The sequence below is a fragment of the Thunnus maccoyii genome, chromosome 23, assembly GCF_910596095.1.
Source record: "Thunnus maccoyii chromosome 23, fThuMac1.1, whole genome shotgun sequence".
Taxonomy (NCBI): domain Eukaryota; kingdom Metazoa; phylum Chordata; class Actinopteri; order Scombriformes; family Scombridae; genus Thunnus; species Thunnus maccoyii.
Window position 1 is genome coordinate 3,326,436 of NC_056555.1, and position 21,206 is coordinate 3,347,641.

The 21,206-nt window shown below is 39.1% G+C and overlaps 1 protein-coding gene across 1 annotated transcript in view; it reads right to left on the reverse strand.

The window, feature by feature from the left end:
* ttll12 (tubulin tyrosine ligase-like family, member 12) overlaps positions 1-21,206 on the reverse strand; it is a 34,990-nt gene that overhangs the window by 6,216 nt on the left and 7,568 nt on the right. The window contains exons 6-11 of the mRNA XM_042403464.1: positions 20,579-20,655; positions 19,915-20,031; positions 13,139-13,333; positions 12,763-12,874; positions 1,942-2,093; positions 754-835 (exon numbers count right to left, since the gene is read on the reverse strand). Coding sequence (XP_042259398.1) covers positions 754-835; positions 1,942-2,093; positions 12,763-12,874; positions 13,139-13,333; positions 19,915-20,031; positions 20,579-20,655 — 735 coding nt within the window. The remainder of the gene's footprint in view (positions 1-753; positions 836-1,941; positions 2,094-12,762; positions 12,875-13,138; positions 13,334-19,914; positions 20,032-20,578; positions 20,656-21,206) is intronic.

Consider the following 21,206-nt stretch of genomic DNA (forward strand, 5'->3'; position numbering starts at 1 on the left):
CATGATACATAATATGTTGTAAGGTAGTTGTCAATCACTTGAGTGATGGCTCCTAATTGAATTAATGCCCATGGAGAACCTATGGTATTCATGTGATAAGATACAGATGTGTAACCCTATATAAGTTATGCACCGACAGTGGTACGGTGCCCAGACCATCTTTGTACATGGAATGGACCTGATGGCCATCGTCTAATAAACGTCTTCAAAATAAGAACTTCGCCAGCTCTTCCTTTGAACGATACATCATCACACATCCTTCCTTTCATTAGCTATTCATGTCATACTTACGGTGTGCTGTATGTGACAAAGCAGAGGATAATATCAGTTTCTTTATTTCACCCTAGCCCAAATTTTTTACAAATTATTTTTGGTTGTTGTTTGGCATTTTTGCCTTTATTTGATACTTAGCAGTTCAAATAGACAGGAAACGCAAGGAGAGAATGTGCAATGATATGCCACAAAGGTCCCTAGCCAGAGTCGAAGCAGGCATGTTATGGTTGCCATCATGGAACATAAGGTCAATTAATATATTAAGCAAACATTTTAAAATAATTCTGTCGCAGAGGCAACTGACAGCTCTAATAAGAAAAGCTCCAATATAGATGCCAATAAAGATGTGTTTCATATATGTTACCATGAGACATTAATTTCATTATCACTTCAGTCAACCAATAAATGAGGACACAGACTGCTTTTACAAATAGAAAGTACTAGGGGGAGCTAAATGGTGAAACAACAATTGAAAAGTACCTGCTTGAGCTCCACACCTTCTGCATAGTTCATAACGGTGAAGTGTTTTTGGTAATCATCAAAATGGTCCAAGGAGAAAGGTCTAGAGTGAAGAAACAAAGATGAGGTCCAGGCATGAGAAAGGGATACACTAGAGGTGTGGCCCTAGGGATAGCAATGTTAGTGGGTCGGTTGGCCCGCCACAATGAGCATTAAAGCCTCATAGTGCCGCTAATGTGCTCTTAGGCCGTGTTCAGACCAAAATCAGTCCTGCACTTGCATGTATGTGATTAGCCAACCAAATGATGTCACATTGTGTTGCAGCAAAAGTTGGACCAGATTCAACTTTTTTTGCCAGATCTCTCTGCTTTGGGGCACCTACTGCCCCAATGCACTGCCCAAATCTAAATGAATGAGAGGGCTGGTTTTTTTCACACAGAGCTCAAGTTGGTCTGAACAACGCCTTAGTCTCTTTGTCCTGAATGCAAAAGCTATAAAATAAAAAGCTATACATATATATTTAAAAAGTTCTTGTCATGATGACTAAGATGCCTTAAGATGATATTTTAAAATTGATAAATGTAGAAAGGACATAAGGCTTAGTTAAAATAATTTTGAGAATCTATCCCTAGATCTTCTGGCTCTGCATTCCCTGTGAGGGGGTTTATGATCTTGGTTTGAAACCTCAGGAAATTAACCTTTGGCAATAAAGTCATCTCTGACCTCCTCTTGCAACATCAAAGGCCAAAAAAATGACTAAGACAGCAGACTTAGGGGCGAAAGGATTTGTCAGAGGTCTTTTCCAATAGTGGATCCTATGACTGAGTTATTATCAGTCTTTCATCTGTTGTTTGCAAGAGTCAAAGTGGAACTCAAACAGCACTCAGCAGGTGTTACACCCACAACTAACATACTGTAGGAGAATGAGAGCAAGGTCACTATGACCTGGAGTGAGAGTCAAATCACCATGACCTATACCGATGCCAAACATGTCAGCCCACCAAACAAACACGAAACATCTGGAATATTGGGAAAGGGGCGAAGTACACCACACACATACACACAGTGCAGAGACGCCCACTCACATTTGGTCAAAGTTCAAGATAAGTGAGCAAGAGGTCAGGCAAGACGTAAAGTAAATAGGAGGCCAGTCTGCTTTAGAGTCATGTTTGTATGTATTTGCATGTATGTATGCTGTATATGTAATACCTATTAGCAAAGCGCAACCAGAAGACATTGTAGGCATAGAGACGTAGAGGCTGCACAGAGCGCAACATCAGCATGTAGCGAATGTCAAACTTCACTGCCCCCACTTCTTCCCTGTTGAACAGCACTGGATCTTCAAGGTACTTACACACCACCTGGAAAACAAAGACACACACACACACACAATACAAAGTTTACAGGAGCAGAATGTGACTTTTGCTATGACTGCAAGTAATACAATTATTCTGTTCTATTTACTTATACTTATGATTGCATAAAGAGAAAACTCCTCATAATGCTAGCAGAGGTATTTTCCTAAACCTGTTGACATAATTTAGCATATTCATACTATGCAATTTGTCACAGCCATAGGGTCGTGGAACTCAACAGCCTGTGTAGAAAAAACACAGGAGCAGCATCTGTATTTGAGAGTGAACCACATGCATGGGATAACACCTGTCCAAGACACAGGTAGTCTCCTTTCAGCTGGCTTTCAGCCCCCTTTATTTGCAGGCAAAGTGTTGTGTAAGAAGTGTACATACTGTATAACATTATCTTGTGACAGCATAAAAACAGCGGCAAGGATTCGTGGGAAGAGGCACTGGTATTCTTCCACCACTGGACTACTTTATACCACTTGGACAAGGTTGTAATTCCCTGGCCCTGCTGAAAACAGCCAAGGCAAAGTCCTGAAGTCAGTCGACAGTTGGCTCGAACCTCTGAGGCCAGCTAAATATCGCTTTCCATGGCCTCCCCAAACTCCCCCCCACAAAGTTTCTGCAACTGCAACCACAGAAGCTGTAGTCCTTCTGTAGGCCAGAGGGACTACAGGAGTGCAACAGCGCATCCAGAGAAAGAAAATGGCTGAAAGAGTAAAAGCCTTGGGAGGTAAGAACCAAATGTCCAGCATGTCTAATATACCTTACATGTCACTAGCAGAGAGATGCCCAAAGGCTCAGAGGAAGAGAAGGAAGGTACAGAGGATACAAAAGTAAGACGGGAGAGAGGTTTTAATTAAAGCTTAATAAAGAAGTTAAGACCATGTCCAAACCTAGCCGGCTAAATTCATAAATCAGAACTTTACTTTTGGGTCATACAACTTTTATTCTTCAAAAGTGTTAAACAAGGGCACAGGTGCAGGGGAGAATGGCGACTGCAATGTGATATAGCTCCCTCACCAAACCCCAAAAATAATGGTTAAAACTGGGAAATAAGAAAGAAAATACATTATGTAAAAACAACAGTCTGACGAGGAATGAATCTATGCTGAGGAGCAACAACAACAAAGCAAAACAAACCAAAGCCAATGAAGAAAGAACAGAACTCAAAGGTGGTGTCCACCATGGCAGAGAAAAGCGAGACTTGGACACGTTAACTAAAGAAATCAAATAACTCAGATAAACCTAAGACTTTCGAGAAGATACGGAATGGGACATTAAGACAATTATGCAACAAACAGCGGACTTGTGTATGGACACGGAGAACACAGCAAAGTGAGTGGACCAGATGCATGTGAGCAAGCTTGATGACACCAAGAACATACAGCAAGAAATGGCGAAATATGTGAAGACTCTGTTGCAGTTGAAAAACTTCTTCAGTTGGGCCAATGAGTCTTCAGCTTCTTCACATCTTTTTGTCTCGAAAATAGTCAGTTTAAAACAACTAAAAAATAGAAGAAAGTACATCAAAGCTGATGAAAAACACTTAGTCAGGCAGAGTCCAGTGCAATATTAGATTTACTGTGCATTTAGCATAATACAGCAAACTGAGGCTTGGTTCATGAAGCAAAAACCTTAAACCGAATGAGGAACCACCATCTGATATGCCCTGTAGAGCACCTCCCAATGTGGAGCCTCTCTGAAGGGTTCCTCCCATTTTACAAATTCTAGGGACTTCCCACCGTTGCAACCACTTTCCAATGAATTTGAAAAATAAATACAAATAATGACCTCACTGGAAAGTCCCTGGTACTCATCTAACATTACCTTTTCTTCCGCAATTATTTATGAACTTGCTTTCACAGTCAAAAAATAAAAGAGGCCTTTATTGATTACACTTATACATGCTGGTTTATAATAAACATTAACTAACACACATAGCCTTTTACTGCAACATTAGTATAAGTTACTTTACCTCTACTTCACCCCACTCCCACACAGTGCTCATGTTGGCAAGCACCTTACCTTCTCCTTGGTATGTTTACAGCATACTGCTTATGCTAGCAACTTATCATCTCTTTGGTGGGCTTTTCCCCAGACACTACCAGGCTCTTGCTGGCACTTGTACCTACTATTCTTACAACTTTGGCTAAACATCTGTTGTGTACATTCTACTTTATACACGAATCTTCACTTCATGATATGCTCATGATCTTTTATAGTATACATAGACTTTATTATAACACACACACTACCTCTCAGAATTGTACAGAGACCACACATACATTAACTCACTTTGTTAGGGTTACATGTAATATATGCACATATCATGTTGATCATATAAAAACCACTACAACTCAGATTGAGGAGCTTGGGGATCAGTTGGACTACTTGCAAAGCAAATCTAGGCAGAATAATCTCTGTATTTATAACATCGAGGAAAAAAGTGAAGGCAGCAATAGCTAATTGCTGAAACTCTGGAAGTGCCGGGCGAGCTCAACATTATGTGAGCAAATCGCATACATTAGGGAAAAAATAAATTCCATAAGACCTATCATTGCAGCTTTCCTAACTTTGACAAGAAGAAACAAGTGCTCAAAGCAGCATGGGATTAGAAAGAAGTGTTGTATAAGGGTGTACATATTTATTTCAATCTTGACTTCATGTTTAAAACAAGACAGCGGAGAGCTCTGTGTAAAGACATCAAGAAACACGTCCTCGCACCCGCAAAATTGAAAGTTTTCATTGAAGACGGAACATCTATAGCATACTCAAACCCCGCAGAGGCAGCCAGAGATTCGGAGCAGAGAGAGCCTACACAAAGCGAGCGCAGAAGGCCATCACTCACCTGCAGGCCTGCTGGAGACTCTTGAGAAGAAAAGTGACTCATCACCAGCGTGAATGAACAACCAGAGTCTGCAAAGGAACTGTGAAATCAACTATCAGGTACCAAGACACTAGTATAATTTCAGTTTACATTAAAATCGAGTTACTCAATAGACCGGAGAAGCCGAATATATTGGCAAAAGAGGAAGGAAAGAGAAAAGGACTTTGAGAACAAATAATGGACAATATGAGAGACAATCTGTGTGAAGGATCTCTTATGTTGTCCTTATCTATTATGTTGAGATTTTTACATTGCCCTTGACGTTAAAGTTGACAATCTCTGGTACTCCCCTGCCCAGTTAATGGGTGTGCATGGGTGCATGTATGACAGTGAATGGGAGACAGAGTGCATGGTTGGGTGACTGAGGGTTTTACTTGTATGGAGAAGTGTGAATAAGTGTTATATGCTTGTAAAGTTATTAAAATGGGTTAGAATGGGGAAAACAAACCTTAGGTTAACATTTATAAGGCACTCTTTACAATTTACAATTCCATGTAGCAGACACTTTTATCCAAAGTGACGTACATCTGAGAGCTGATACAACACAGGCAAGGATCTAGTCAGGAGAGAACAATGCAGTTAAGTGCCATAAAGCCTAAGTTCGAGTCCAACAGGACGTAGGTGCCAACAGGCAGTGCACAAAGGCAATGCATAGAGTGCATAGAAGCAGATTTTTTTTTCTTTAGTCCATCAAGTGCAGAGGTGTTTGCAAAAGAGCTGGGTCTTTGGTCTTTTCTTACAGATAGAGAGGGACTCTGCAGATCAAACAGAGTTTGGTAACTTGTTCCACCACCGGGGAACTACTGAAGAGAAGAACCTAGCAAGCGACTTAGGGCCCTGTTGTGGTGGTGGTACCAGGCACCTTTCATTGGCAGAGCATAGTGAGCAGAAGGGAGCGTAGACCTGAATGAGGGACTTCAGGTAGGCGGGAGCTGGTTTAGTTGATATTTTGTAAGTGAGTGTCAGGGTTTTGAATTTGATGCAGGCAGCAACTGGGAGCCAGTGGAGGGAAATGAACAGCAGGGTGAAGTTCCATTTCAGGCTGGTTGAAGACCAGTTGTGCTTGTGTGACCAGTTGTTGTTGGTTTGAACGTACGTGCAGGGAAACCTGCCAGTAAGGAATTGTAGAAGTCAATGCATGATAATATGAGAGCCTGTATCAGGAGCTGTGCTGCATGCTCAGACAGGTAGAGTCTGATCTTCCTACAGGGCAAATCAGCATGACCAAGCAACTGAGGCCACGTGAACCTTGAAGGTTAGTTGGTCATCAATCATGACACCCAAGTTCTGGGCAGACTTTGTGGACATGAGTTGAGTTGATTTGAGCTGGATACTTTGTTGTATTGTTGTATTGAGGGACTGGCTGGGATGACAAGGAAATCAGTCAGAGAGGTTAAGCTGAAGGTGGCGAGCTTTCATCCATGCCGACATAAACCACAATTAAGGGTAAATCAAAGAGTCGCAACAATACTTGTGCGTAGGATATATGAAGGGTGCATAGAGGTGGGAAAATTAAGTTATATTGAAGGAGCCATTGGTCTTTCTGGAGGCATGTTAACACTGGCACGCATTTTCTTTTTTTTGTAGAATCTAATACAGTATATTGCATCTCTTAGGTGTTGGTCTCAGAGATGTTTTGTTTCTGATGTGGTTTGAGGAAGGTTTCCCTTATTTACATATAAGGCATGTGTTGCAGGGGGTGTGGGCCTCTCCCATAGAGGCAAATATCTTTATTTCCCATTGAGTGGTGAAGGCAGCTCCTGGTATCCAGAAGGACTGATAGCCCCCTTTAATGAAAATAGATTATAACTTGCCAATATTAATTTGTAACAAGTGCAGCATTCCCTTCTTTTTTCCTCTCTCTTTCTCTCATATAGACAATACAGTATTCGTAATAAAGTGATTTAAGAGAAAACAAGTAGAAGATGGGAAATAAAAACATTATGTTAATAATTATATGCATCTCCTGGTTAATCATGACTAAAGAGAAAGTGAAGTAACAATAATAAATGCAGGTATTCATATTATGGATATTATGGAAATGCAAAAATAAAATGGAAATAATAGATGTGAAGAAAATACATTAATAAATTGGAGATATATATGTAAAATATATAAATTTGACAAAATCTGCATATATTTCAGAGAGATAGCAAGTGATCCAGATTTTCTGCCTAATAAAATGGATAAACTACGAGAATAATGGGCGAGAAAGGGGTTACAAGTGTATTTAAAGATAATTACAAATAGTATGATGGACTCATTTGAAACATTAGCAACTAAATTTAATATAGGTAACAATAATTTCTTTAAATAGATACAAATAATAGGCTATCTCATGAAACAGCAGAGAGAGAACATTCAGAAAAGGCATGGGTTACTGAAATTTATAAGCAAAAATAGAAACAGTGAAAATTGTGTAACTGTGTAAAATCTTAAAGGAAACAAAGGTAAATGTGGACAACACCAAGAGAAATGGGAAACAGAAGTGGCAATAACAATTTTGGAAGAAGATTGGAAAGAAGCATGTAAAAGAATTTTCAAGACAACAAAGTCAAAATATTGAATTTGCCTGGAAAATTAACATGAGGCTTTTCGTAACACCAAAAATCATATCAATATACATCAGGCAGTGCTGAATGCTGGAGGGAATGTGCGGAACAGGAAGCTAACCATGCACACACTTTTTATCACTGCCCAGTGTTGTAAATGTTTTGGGGGGGCAGTTCGGGAGAAAGTCAAACACTTCTCATTTAAAGAAGCTGTTGCAACTGTTCAATATTGTATTAGGTGCCACCCCATAAGAAATAGAGAGAGAAGGAGATAAATATCTGTATACAATAATACACATAGCGGCATTGAAATAAATCACACGGAATTGGCTGGACGTTAAACCACCATCTATTAACACCTGGAAACTAAACACAGGAGAGGAGTTTGATAGCAACTAGAGTAAATGGGTCATGGAAACAGATGGAATGGAACAGTAAAACTCTTCCTCTTTTCCTTTCTATTTTTCTTTGGTTCTGCTCGTAGTAAAAATGTATTAATGTCGCAGGATGACTGAAATAAGTGACAAATCTTATAACTTAAAAACCTGCAAAGAGTACAATGTACAGATGTGACATATGAAGAGTCTGGATTCAGAACACAGGCCCAAGAACTCTTTCCCGGCATATTCTTTTAAACCTTGTTTACTATCCTTCTCCTAGAGCGATGGGATGTTACCGATTGGTCAATATCTATACACAGGGGCTATCTGATTGATTTAATATGCTATCCTAGCTATCTTTTCTTTGCCTTGGCACTCAGCTAGTCCTTGAATACTGTTGTACAGGATCTGAAAATATGTATAGTTAACCTTACAGGTTAGTGAGCAACCCTCATATAGAAACAAAGGTCAAGAGTTCAACTAGTGTAGGAATAGTATTTCTTCTTTTTCTATATCTTCACAACCATAAATGCCAGAATGACAGCACACAGGTGTGGACGGAAGCAGCATCACAAAATAACATTGCTATCACATTAAATTAAGAACAAACAACACTATCCTCTAAAAGCTCGTCAAATCAACACATTAAAGAGGCATAGAAATCTACATAACTATAATTTGTCCTACCACTGACTCAGACAACATAAACCTGATACAACACAGACAACACACACAACAAATGAGGTGGGTGGAAAATCTTCAGATGGGCCAATAAATCTTCAGGTCTCCTATAACATATAAATCTCAAAAACTCAAATAGGTTCAGGCTCAAAGAAAATCACTTGAAACTGGGTTTCTGAGTTCAATGTGAATAGATTTACTGTGCATCAAGTGTAATACAGAGCAAAGCGAGGCTTCTTTCCCAGGATGAAAAACCCAATGCAAAATCATAAAACATCATCCTATGTACCTTTCATAACAACTCCTAATGTGGAGCCTATCTCTAGGGCTGTAGTCAACCAAAGAAAATCTTGGTCGACTGAAATCGTACATAATCTTCAACTAATCGATTAGTCGGGGGGGACCGCCAGACTGACAACTTACTACTAACCTTTTCCTCTGCTCCGCTTGCATATACCGTCACTTCTCTGCCACTCGCTCTTTCCCACCCGCTACGCAAACACACTACGCAATGCCATATTCCTTAACGGAGTTATGTTACCAGTAGTTTCCTGGGCAACAACAGAGGGTTGACTCACGTACCGGAACAGCGCTGCACAGAGACTCCCAAACGCTATTGATTTCCGAATGCATGGATATTTGGCGTTATTTTTGGCATTAAAAAATATTTTCTGGCCTTGCGGGGCTTCTTGTGATAATTATAGGAGAAACACTGATTCAATAAATGTTCAGTACGTTCAGTAGACGTTGAGCACAGTTAGACCAGCAGTCTCAGGAAATAATAGATTAATCCTGGAAAGCTACTGATGTAGCAGTTTTCTCCTTATGAAAGTAACACGGAGATTATTCGACCAATGTGAATTTAGTCGGACGAGAGCATATTGACCAACTAATCAACTAGTCGACTAGCAGACTACAGCCCTATCTATTTCTAGGTCCCACCTAGCTTTTAACCAAACTCAGAAATATTCGACCATGATTGCTAAGTTCATTAGTGACCTTGACGCTCAAACTCACCTAAAATTAAAAAAAAAATAGGGCCTGTGGCCTTTAATCAAACATTCTAAGCAAATAATGAAATATCATGAGCACTGACCTTTCTTTGATTCTTTAATAATTAACCCACCTGTGTACTGTCTTTGTGATGCCTGTATATGCTTTTATAATTAACCCTCTTGTGTACTGTCTCTTGTGCTGACACTGCCATGACTACTAACACAAGGGAAATTATTTTTCCACATAAACACTCAACTGTCTCATTTTACACAGCAAGGAACTTTAGAATAGACACAGCATGAAGGTGTGGAGGAAAAAAATGATATTAGAAGTATACTGTTGGCGAAAATACTCTTTTATTATATAAATATTTTGATGATTGTTGATCCTGTGTAGAAGTGTGTTCAACTGATCAGTTTTGTCTTTAAAGAACATGATTCACTCTTGACTCTGTCTATTGACCTCAGTATGTTGTAATCACATTGTTCTGTTTTTTAAGTAAGATGTCTCGCACCTTGTTTGTGTGGGCAGTCTAGTTTGTTAGGAAAGGAGAAGTAGAAAAGGTTATCTGAGGTGCATGATACACGGTGACCCTGATTCCAAGAAATTATAGTTGGAAAGGGGAACTAAATGCAAAAACTGATGAATAACACCATATATGGAATTGCTACTGATTATCTTACAAGAAAAAGGTGTCTGCAGACAGAGAGGTATGACTATGCACAAATTGCTTGTGTTAATGGTTGTGTTGGGCAGAGGCTGAAAGTATAAAGTTTTTGTGTGAGCTGTTCCAGGTGCTGCTCTTGCTGCAGAGCTCAGGTATGCATATACTTAGTGATTTATTAAAGGCAGCTGGACTGCAAAAGAATACTGTCTCTGATATTTAATTGCCTTTATCACTTACATAGACAAGCTGATATTTGGCTCTTTGGCAGGATCGCAATACTGAAGACTGCTTTGAGAACGCAATAGATGAACACACAAGTGTAACAGGGCATGCCACAACAAAAGCACTCTCTGTATTTTGGCACAGGATGTGTTCTTTACACTTCTCATTTGCACTGGTAGATACTTAACACAGATCTGAACCACATCAGAGCAGGTGCAGGTGTAGATGCTAGTTGCCAAGAACTGAAGTCACCAACTCAGATATTGTGGTTTGATTGTCTATACCTATGGCTATGATTGGTCTAATTCTAAGAAAGCGTTGCTAAGGAAGTAACTGACTTGCTTGTATTACCTCATTGTACCATATAAGCCTCCTTGGTTAACCTTTGTCCTTGAGAAATATTCATTTCTGAGAACTGGAAAGCCAGTAAAACAAGATACATCATGACCTTGGTGATAAAAGGAATGGTTATCAGGTCCTAGAAACTACCACATGATTTCCCACAGGAAACCTTTATCAAAATTGTATGTTCAGAAAGCAACATTTGGTGAAACACTGGATCATATCTGGACATGTCCTAAGTTAGTAACAGAACTCTCTGGTAGCTGAGTTGTTTGTGTCACGTAGTTACCTACCTATCACGCCATCTGTTGCAAGTCATCTGATGAAGGATGTTATTCCCTTATTATATGTTAGCCTACAATTCTTCACTATGGCTGCTGCAAATCAAGCTCAATGGTCTTCCCTTGGGCAAAACGGATGCTAATTTTTCAGTCCACTCATCCTTAAACACAGAGTTTTCATTGTTAACCTTTCTTTTTTTGTATAGGCTGGTTTTGAACAAGCCATAAGGTGACTTTATCCTCCTTCAGACGCTTGCTTGTTGGAAGAACCCCTTCCCGACTGCGTGTCAGCAGGGGCGGTGCAAGGCCATTTCTGTCACTTTCCGACACTGACAAGCCGACATTCACACCCTCTTCACTCATTGTTCAGCTGTGTGGAGCTAAGCTGATCAATGGTGAGGTTTAAACTTCTCTGGATCTTTTTCATTCTTGATAGAACTATTTCTTTCTTTCACTTTTTATGTGAACAACAGAGATCAAACACTATGAATGTCTTCCAAGAGAGACTGTCTGAAAATATGCTCTTATCCCCATATGTAAACAATAACACGTCTCACTCTGCCTTGGAGTGAGGCCATTCAGAGTTTGTCACACTGCAGAAAAATGTGTAATTAACCACCCAGCCAAATTTAAATGATTAAAAAATAAAAAAATCGCCCAGTATATAAAATTAGGTTTCAAAATCCTGGAAAAATAAGCAGTATTCTTTGCTCTGAAATGCTGGTGGTGTGTCCATTGAAGACGCTGAAAGCACGGCCCAACTGAGCAGCCTCTGAGTTAACAACGCTCATACCAAACTCCCATATAAAAATACACAATTTAGAGAGGTTGAAGGCAAGCAACATTGATGATATTTTAAAAATAAAATAATGTTAGGAGCCGCTGTTTAATTCAGCACATATTTTGTAGGTAAATGTGTTGACTTGTTTCAGTAAAAATGTAATTTAAATGACTACTTAACAAGCGATCCATCACCAATCATCATTACATTAAATTGTTGTTTTTTTTCAATGGAGTCTGGTGAAGTTCAATCAGCTGAATGTGTTAACTGTCACAATTTGGCTCTTTTTGGGAGCAGGACCACTATACTGAAGATCGGTGTGATAATCCTGCTTGGAGGATGCAAAAGATGAACACATACAGCAAGTGTAACAGGGCATGCCACAACTAAAGCACAAGTCTCTTTATTTTGGCACACGATGTGTTCTTTACACTTCTCATTTTAAACAGTCAGATATTTTACATAGATCTGAACCACAGCAGAGTAGGAGTATGGTGTATTGCATAAAACGTGTCATAGTTTTCAAGAACTGAAGTTACCAACTCAGATGTTGTGGTTTGATTGCCACAGCAACGTCTTTGCACAGGATGTTGTCTTCACGTCTCTTATGGCATTATGTACCAAGAAACACCAGTTTCCAACCACTGGTGGCAACATCTTGTTTCCATGGGCTGAACAGAAAAGTTCAGCAGTCATGGTTTAGCTGTTATGGCAAGTACTTACCAATGGAACAAGATGTTACATAACTCATAATGGTTTTGAGGTAAATGCTGAACATCAACTCATTTTGAGTAGCATTTGTGATTAAGTCAGCTAAATGTAGACGTGGCCTTAGGCAAGCTGTTGTCATGGTGTCTGTCTGTGTATGTGTTGGTACCTTTGGTGTACTCTCTCTCTGTCTGATTATGTAGTCCAGGTTGTTAGTGATGTGTGTGTCCAGTCCACGGGCCAAGTTCCAGGGCTTACAGATCCAGTGGTTATCCTCCCCCCTGGAACATACACCAAGACAACTTTTGAGAAGATGTCTAACATCGAACTTCCAGGGACCAGTGACACATTACATCAGCAACGACAAAAGAATTTCACTTTATCTTCAAGTGGTGCCTCAAAAACTAGAGTCGGACGTACAACTTAACGATCTTGTTGTAGTGCTCATCAGACCAGCAACACATTCTTGGTTATATTCAAATATTCAGTATCAGTAAAATATCAGTACAATATTCAGAGATTACTAAAAAACATATGAGTCCAACCTCTGTTGTCTCAGTTGGTAATGCCTGGTGAACTGCGGCAGCTCTGTCTGGAGGTTGAAGGTCTCTGGTAGCCAATAAGGTGCCAGGCCACCGTTCACTCTCCGGGCAATGGCAGCCAGGCAGTCCTTCACAGTGACAAGGCTCTCACAGGGAAACTGGTTAAGCATGACATGAGGTCGCTCCTCGCTCAGCTTCCTGTCAGAGAGGAAAATCAAAGTCCAATTGGAGTTTCAGAAAAGTTAATAACCGATTGTATCAACAAAAAAGGGTGTGTCCAGACAGAAGGCGGAGCGAATTTTAGGCCGGTGTGATTACATACAAAGTCAATGCAAAGATGTGAGTAGATGTGAAATTGCCCAGGACGGTGCTAATCGACACAAATATGCAAAAAAAAACCACATATAGATTATTTCATAAATTTAAGCAAGCTATACTTCAAAGTTTCCGGTGAGCTCTGAGTTCAGTCAGAAGCTGAACTGAACACACAGGGCCCTATTTTAACGATCTAAAGCACACCGTCTAAAGCGCACTGCGCAATTGCATTGAGGGTGTGTCCAAAACCACTTTTACTATTTTAACGGCAGAAAAATGGTTGATGCACCAGGTGCATGGTTCAGAGGGGTTGTCCATAGTCTCCTAATTAATCATGGGTGTGTTTTTGGCATAACATGCAATAAACCAATCACAGTGTCATCTCCCATTCCCTTTAAGAGCCAGGTGCGCTTGCACCTTAGCAGATTGCTATTATGATGGTGCATTTGCCAAGCAGCAAGAAGGAATGCTTCTCTGCAGAGGAAATGGATCTGCTCATGCGCAAAGGGGAAGGGCATGATCCATAACGAGCACACTGCTGCTCCTGGACCCCCCTGTGGTCAGCCCCAGACCACCAGTTTAAGATCCTCTTCATTAATTCGTTTGGTTTTTGAAAAGGTTTATTTTTTTAAATTACAACTTTGGTTTCTTGAAAATCGTTTTGTTCAGTCATGGAGTAACAGGCCAAATCAGCAGAGTTTTAAATGCTGAAAGTATGGAAACCTGATCACTGTAATCTTAAAAATGTTAAAGAATATTTGTTAAATATTGTTCAAAAATTAAATCATCATCAACACAGTTATCAGGACTTGATCAGCTCTCCAAGGTTCTGATCCTGCTGCTGGCAACAGCTAGAAGCTGTGCAGATTTATTTCCTTCTTTAGTTTAATCATTGTTTTCACCTCATGTATTTCCTCATGTGTTCCTCATGTCATCATGTATTGATGCTGCAGGAAAGTCGATCTGTGTCTGATCAGCTGTCTGTCTGTTTAAATACCTACGTGCATTGCCACGATTTGGTCAAATAATTAAACAATTTAATCCATCATTACTGCAATTAGTTAATTCTGATAAATACTATGACTAAGCATTATGACATGTATTTTAAAAATATATCAATATTCACAATAATAATCTTTCACATTGTAATCCTTTTATTTGTTACCTTTTGCATGTTTGTGTGCTGCTGCGCGTCCTGTGTGTGTAACAAGCAGAGTGCATGTTGTGCACCCGCCTGTGTAGGTGCATATTACTGTCCTGATAATGTGCCCTTAAAATAACAGTGAAACACTGCACCATTGACTTCAGACCAGGTTTTTGTTGGTCAATAGCGCAATCGCTCTCTGCTGCCTCAAGATAGTAATGCGCCAACAATGCACCTGACCACACCTTACTTTTAGACCAACATGCCCATGGGCGCACTGATGGGCGCAAGTGTCATTGCCATTTTAACAATGTGGGCGCTGGATGGGAAAATGACAACTGTGTCAGTCTTAAAATAGCAAAGAGATAAAATAGGGCCCACAGACTCCAATAGACACAGTTGGTGCATCTGTTGCTTGCTGGCTTTTGATTTTAACTCTTACTATTTATATTTTATCATCATCATTTATTTAATTAACACATTTTCATTTACTTTAATTCAAAGTAATTATTCAGACTTTCTAGTTGAACTAGAATCAAGCATAAACCAACCCTAACTGTTGCCTGCCTCCTGTAATTAATTTCAGACGCCCAATCCACTTTGAAGTGTCCGTCTCTCCCTAACGCAGGCCTAAAGTGTGCTCTATGAGTTGTATGACAGAAAAAACAGAATAAAAATGAAAATTATAAAAAGGTGGTTAGGACATCCGTAAGTGAAAATATATTTGCACCTCAGTACAGAAAATGATGATGAGATTATTAAATATGAAGAGTCAAAGACACTCCTGCACGGATGATCAGTAACCTAACGTTAGAGTCATATTGGAATATGAATAACCAGGTTTCCAATGTTTCATATCCACCCTGAATATGATTAAAACCAGACATAACAGGGACTAGTGTGACAGACTAGTGTGTGTGTAAAGGTACTAACTGACAGATCACACAGAAGTTTAGTGAAATTGAATAAAATTCCATTTGAAATAATAAATCACATCACATTTTCTCCATGTCCTAGGTAATATCAATGGCTTGATTTGTCCAACTTACAGTCCAAAACCCAAGATATTCACCTTACACTGATATAAAAGAAAGAAATGTGGTGATGCTAGAACCAGATGATTTTTTGGCATTTAAAAAAATATAGTGATAAGTGAACAATTGAATTCAGACACAGCCTGGCTCTGTGGATGAATAAATAAACTGGATTATCTATAATAATTCTGCTTCATACATACCAATCACTCATATAGGACAGATTACCATAATAGTATGAACAGTATGAAGAGCAGACTTATGACATATTTAACTGCTGCAAATATCTTGTGGTGGAAAAATTGCCTTTATCACTCAAGAAAACACACAGACACAAGGAGCACTGGCAGTTGAAGTAGTGTAATCAAAAACACAATGCATTATATTTCAGGAGAGGGAAACATATCCAATGTCACTGGCTAAGATCAACATCTCTCTCTGCCATTTGCAGCCAGATCTTAAATACCCTCCGACAAAAGCAAGACTACTTTGCATTCCACCTAAGTTTCAAAATATAACAAGGGTCAGAGTTCAGTTAGTCACAGGGTTAGAGTGTCTGTAAACTGAAACTGAAACTCAGAAACACATACAGGGCTCCATGCTTCAAATGCCTGCCTACATGTGACATCTGAGTCGTTTCTCCTGGAGTAATGAACATGGCAGAAACAAGTAAAAGACATTAAAATGATAAATGTTGTTAAATTCCTTTCACTGTCTTCAAACAAAACTCAAGCAGGAGAACATAATTTGTCATGACCTCGGACAGTGGACAATAACATACTCCCCTCTGCCTTAACACTCTGAGACTGGAGACACAGTTACAAAGCTTATGGCTTCAATCTGAAGACCTGTGAAACATCTAGATTAAACTGAACTAACTCACACAGACACAGACACAGACACAGACACAGACACAGACACAGACACAGACAGACACACACACACAGACAGACACACACACACACACACTATTGTGAGAACCTCCCCCACATCTCCAGCAGGCCTGCAGTAATTAGTCCCTCCAGGTTTTCTATGTTTTTTTGTGATTTTTGTGGCCACAATGTTTGACTTTGCAGCAGCTTTTCTCAAAAACTGTGATATATTGTGCAAACTTTTATGTGCTCCTATTTTGGCAAAATTGCAGGAATTGTAAAAAATTGAAAGCAATGGAAATTAATGTGATTTTTAAAAAAAAATCCCCCCCAGCATTTCTAAGTGGTATTATTGTTTGAGCCGCTGTCACAAAGACACTTGGATCACTTTCTGTTGTCCTCAGAGTGTAGCTCTGGAGAAATGACCAATATCACTTTGGAAATAAGAGAGGAGAAAGAAGCATTTTCACTGAAGAGGTAAAACTGAAATTGTCACAATTTTATATTGAATTTGGGAACAGGCAAAAGTTGTTGTAATGATGTGAATTGCATAGTAATAACATAGTTTGAGTAACATTGTTTTGCACAAAGAAGTAACTACAGCAGGGGTTGGCGTCAGGATGGAGGGGGGAGTAACGTTCATTTAGTCTATAACGGAGACATGAAAGCAGATAGAAATTCTTTAGTATGTGATTGATATGAGTCATATTTATTATATTTATTTACATTATATGATTTTAAGTAGACCAGCCTGACTGGACACTGATCCAGTATTCTGTGGCTGTAGGGCTGGTAGCTTAGCTAACTGATTTGTAGAGGGCTTTCTTCCTATTAGCTACCTTAGCTAACAAGACGAAAGCAAAAGACAAGTTTATTCAGGTAGCATACTCAATGCAAATAAAATATAGTGTACAGCAGTGTAGAGGAAAAATGATCATTTAGTGAATAACCTTTGTATTGAGTGTGACTCTCTGTGTTATACTGTTTTGTAGAAAGCATGACTAGCTCCATTTCTGCTGAACTTTACTCGAACCCCTGATACTATAAATGAACTGTCTTTCTTAATACAATGCCTGATCTGTTAACCACATTTACATGCTAAATGATGTAATGTTGAAATATAGCCTAGCCTGCACATTAACCTTTTTTTGTCAGTCTGAGACAAGAGTGTGCCTTCATTTGGGAAATGCCTTCATTAATCATTGATGTCTATCCTTCCATTGAATGTAACTATTGATTATTTGTTCTTATGCATATAAGAACCCTAGTGAGGATGCACTCGGGATTGATTCCTCTGCAGTTGCTGACTGTCACTTTGTTGGTTTCAGTCCTTTTGCGCAAAAGCTAAATAAATATACAAAGACAAATTTCTCTTTGTTAGTCTCCCTTACTCAGTCAACTTCCAACACACACAGATATAAGTAGTGTGCCATCAGATTTGACTGTGCAGTATTCCACATTTATAACATAGCATAAAGAGTTATCCTCTCCCTCATTTGGTTGTGCAATGGTTGACGTTCTTCGTTTGTGCAGTAAATCGAGCCTTCATTTTCCCGGGAGATTGTACCCGATGGCAGACTGAATTGCATAGTGACAGCAAGGCTTATAGTGAACCAATCTAAACGCCAATGGTGTCATTATTCTATAGCCATTACACTGTGCAATCAGCATTTACTTCATAATAAGTTAAAGCAAAAAGTTGTCTATTTCCACTTGAAAATAGAGCCATTAGCATAAAAATAGTTTCATACAGTATTGTTATTCTAGCATTTTACGTACTGTTTAGAGACTGCATAACCTTACTAATCAACCAACCATAGCAGATAAGGGAAATTATGTATTTTTGTTCCCAAGCGAAGTTACCTGCAATGTTCTGAAATGAATGAATACAACGTTCTCTAAAGAATAAGTCATTACTCTAAATCCAAGAACAGTCTGTCCAGATAAGGAGTGAAACCGGGCAACTGACCAATAAACTAGATCAGGGTTCTGGCCACTACCAGATACTTGGCATAACTGATTATTACTTGACACTGCCGCTCCAAAGGCACATACAATTACTGACCAGCAGAGCATTGTACTTTGCTTAGACCCTGGTGCTTTTAGGTACTTTGTGAATTAGCCTATTTACAATTAGCCAAGGTCCCTCTCCACTCAAAAATGTGTTTTTCTTCTTGTTCCTTCAGTTGGATGTTGTTCTCTTCTCTGTGCTGCATGATGTATGTACAGAGTTTGTTTTCACATTCGTCTGCTGAAGGAGGAAAGTTTCTCTGTGCTCACCTTAAATCTCAGTTTAACACATGTAACTATGAGTAGGATTTGTGACATCACGACCACTGTAGTTTGTAACCAATCATGGTCCAGGATGCAAGTGACACAAGTGTGATGTGGAAACTTGAAGCCTCCAGTGCACAAACATGGAAAATGGACTTAACAGTGAAGTAGGATACATCTTGTGTCCTGCAGATAAACTTTTGAAATATTTGTACAGTATATTCATAGATTCTGGATTTTTCAATGAGGAAGTAAGAGATGTCATTTTATGTGCTTTCTGAGGGAAAAAAACATGTCAGACAGAAATGATTCAAAGCAGAGTATTTTTGTATATCTTAAAACATGGGGGATCGTTTAAAGAGCATTCCCACTCATTAGCACTGCTATAACAGTGTCAAAATGGACAGTTTAAAAAAGGATAAAAAATGATTCAGCAGAACCAGAAATATTGTCTTTTTTATTTGTTCATATTCTTCTCTTGTCAAAACCCGGTGCCTACATTACCCACTACGCAACTTGACCCTATTTATTTGACTATATGGCCTGTACAGATTTGTATGTTTTATGCTAGTAGCAGCTAATGTAGCCTGGAGCTGCTAGCCTCCAGCAGAGATGAGGTGCAGGCTACAGAGGTTTGCTAACTTGTAACATGTAAATTGGTGGAAGTTCCCCTTTATGACTCATCTTTTTTTTAGTTATAACTTTCCCATAATGATTTTTCTTGTCTTGTTGTTCAGTTGTGGTAGTAGTTTATAGTAAATGTGCCTAAAATTACAGTGGCTTTGTCCTGTGCTTGAATATATTTATGCTAGCTTGAAACTCATACTGATATTATTCAAAGAATTTTCTATTATGATTATTATTCGTGCTATATAGCAATAATAATACATCACAAAACTGCCAACTCATAGCTTGCTACTGAGACTCTTTCCGCCAAATTGTTATTATAGACTTTCATAAAAATAATTATATCAAAACTGATCATTTTTTTTAAAATGGTCTCATAATTTTCATATTCCAATACAGCACACCATTAATCTAAATTTTTCCCTACATTGTGTGACTGATGAAAGAGCACCATGGAGCCAACAGGTGTGTGTGAGAGTACGCACGTTGTGTGTCTGTTGCTTGGTTTCTGACCTGTAATCCTTGATGTGATTGTAACTCCAGATAATGTCAGCCTCCTCCTCTTCCTCTGTCAGCTGAAAACGTGGATGTGTCAAGTTGTTTGTTACTTGTGACATTTCAGAGTAAACCCTGGAAGCAAAGCACACGATAACAGAGCGGAAATTATGAAGTCGATTAGAAAGAAGTACACGGCAACACACATAACGTGGTTGATTAAAACTGAAGATATCAGTCAGAGAAAAACAAGAAAAACAGATAAATGCAGAAATGCACACCCAAAAAAAAAAAAAAAGACAAGACAGAAATGGAGCAACCTGAGCTGTGAAAAGGAGCAAGACATTTTTGGTATTTAGTGTGTTGTAATTTTATTAGAAATGTTACTTCCTTTTTTTTTTTTTTTTAAACCTAATCATCTCTCTGTCTGGGACATGTTTGGACATAAAGACGCCTGTTCAGACCACCTCTTATTGCACACATAAGGCAGTTTTCATGGCTTTAGTTGGCACAGACTTCTCCAACATCACAAAGCACCTTTCATATATGTTGAGTTTTGCCTCTTTAAATTTCCTACACATCCTACTGCACTGTTGATGTAGGATATCAGATTAAATTCAGATGTGCACTTCATAAAAAGATGATGTTGCCTCAGTATTTTGTACAATGGCTGTCTACTTACTTGAGGATTTTCTCCTCGGGCACAGTTTGGGGTTGGATTTCAAGGGGAAACTGCTCCTTGTTCTCCTGTGCAATGGTCTGGAGAAACGGACAGAGAGGACAGAGGAGAATAGAGCAAACAGTGTGAAAACAGGAGTTCTGGAAGGTATCAAACATAACTTTTGTTTAATGGGGTGTAGAAATTAAAAGGGCAGAGTGAGTGCAACAAGGATTTTATCCTGCATAAAACTTGAATGCAACAAGCGTGCCAGGACAGGATGGATAGGAGTGCAATAATATTTGAATATTACACTATTTCATTTATGAAATAAGAGATGGCAGTGAAACCAATATTCTGCTCTTAAGGGGACCCTGTGGAGCTTTTGAACACTAATATCACTATGGAGCAATGTTTTGTTGTGCAGGTGTGAAATTCAAAGACTTGTTTTGGTGACGCCTGAACAGGATCTTGAAATTCCAGCCAAAATAAATGTTGGACAGACTTTTGTCTGCTGACATTGAGACATTTCAGAGCGTTCTTATTCGGTTCATTACAACAATGCTAAAGGTTACAAGGTTATAAAGCAGATGATTCAGTTGTTTTTTTCCATGTACATTTCAGCTACTTCTACCTGCCAGTTCATTATTAT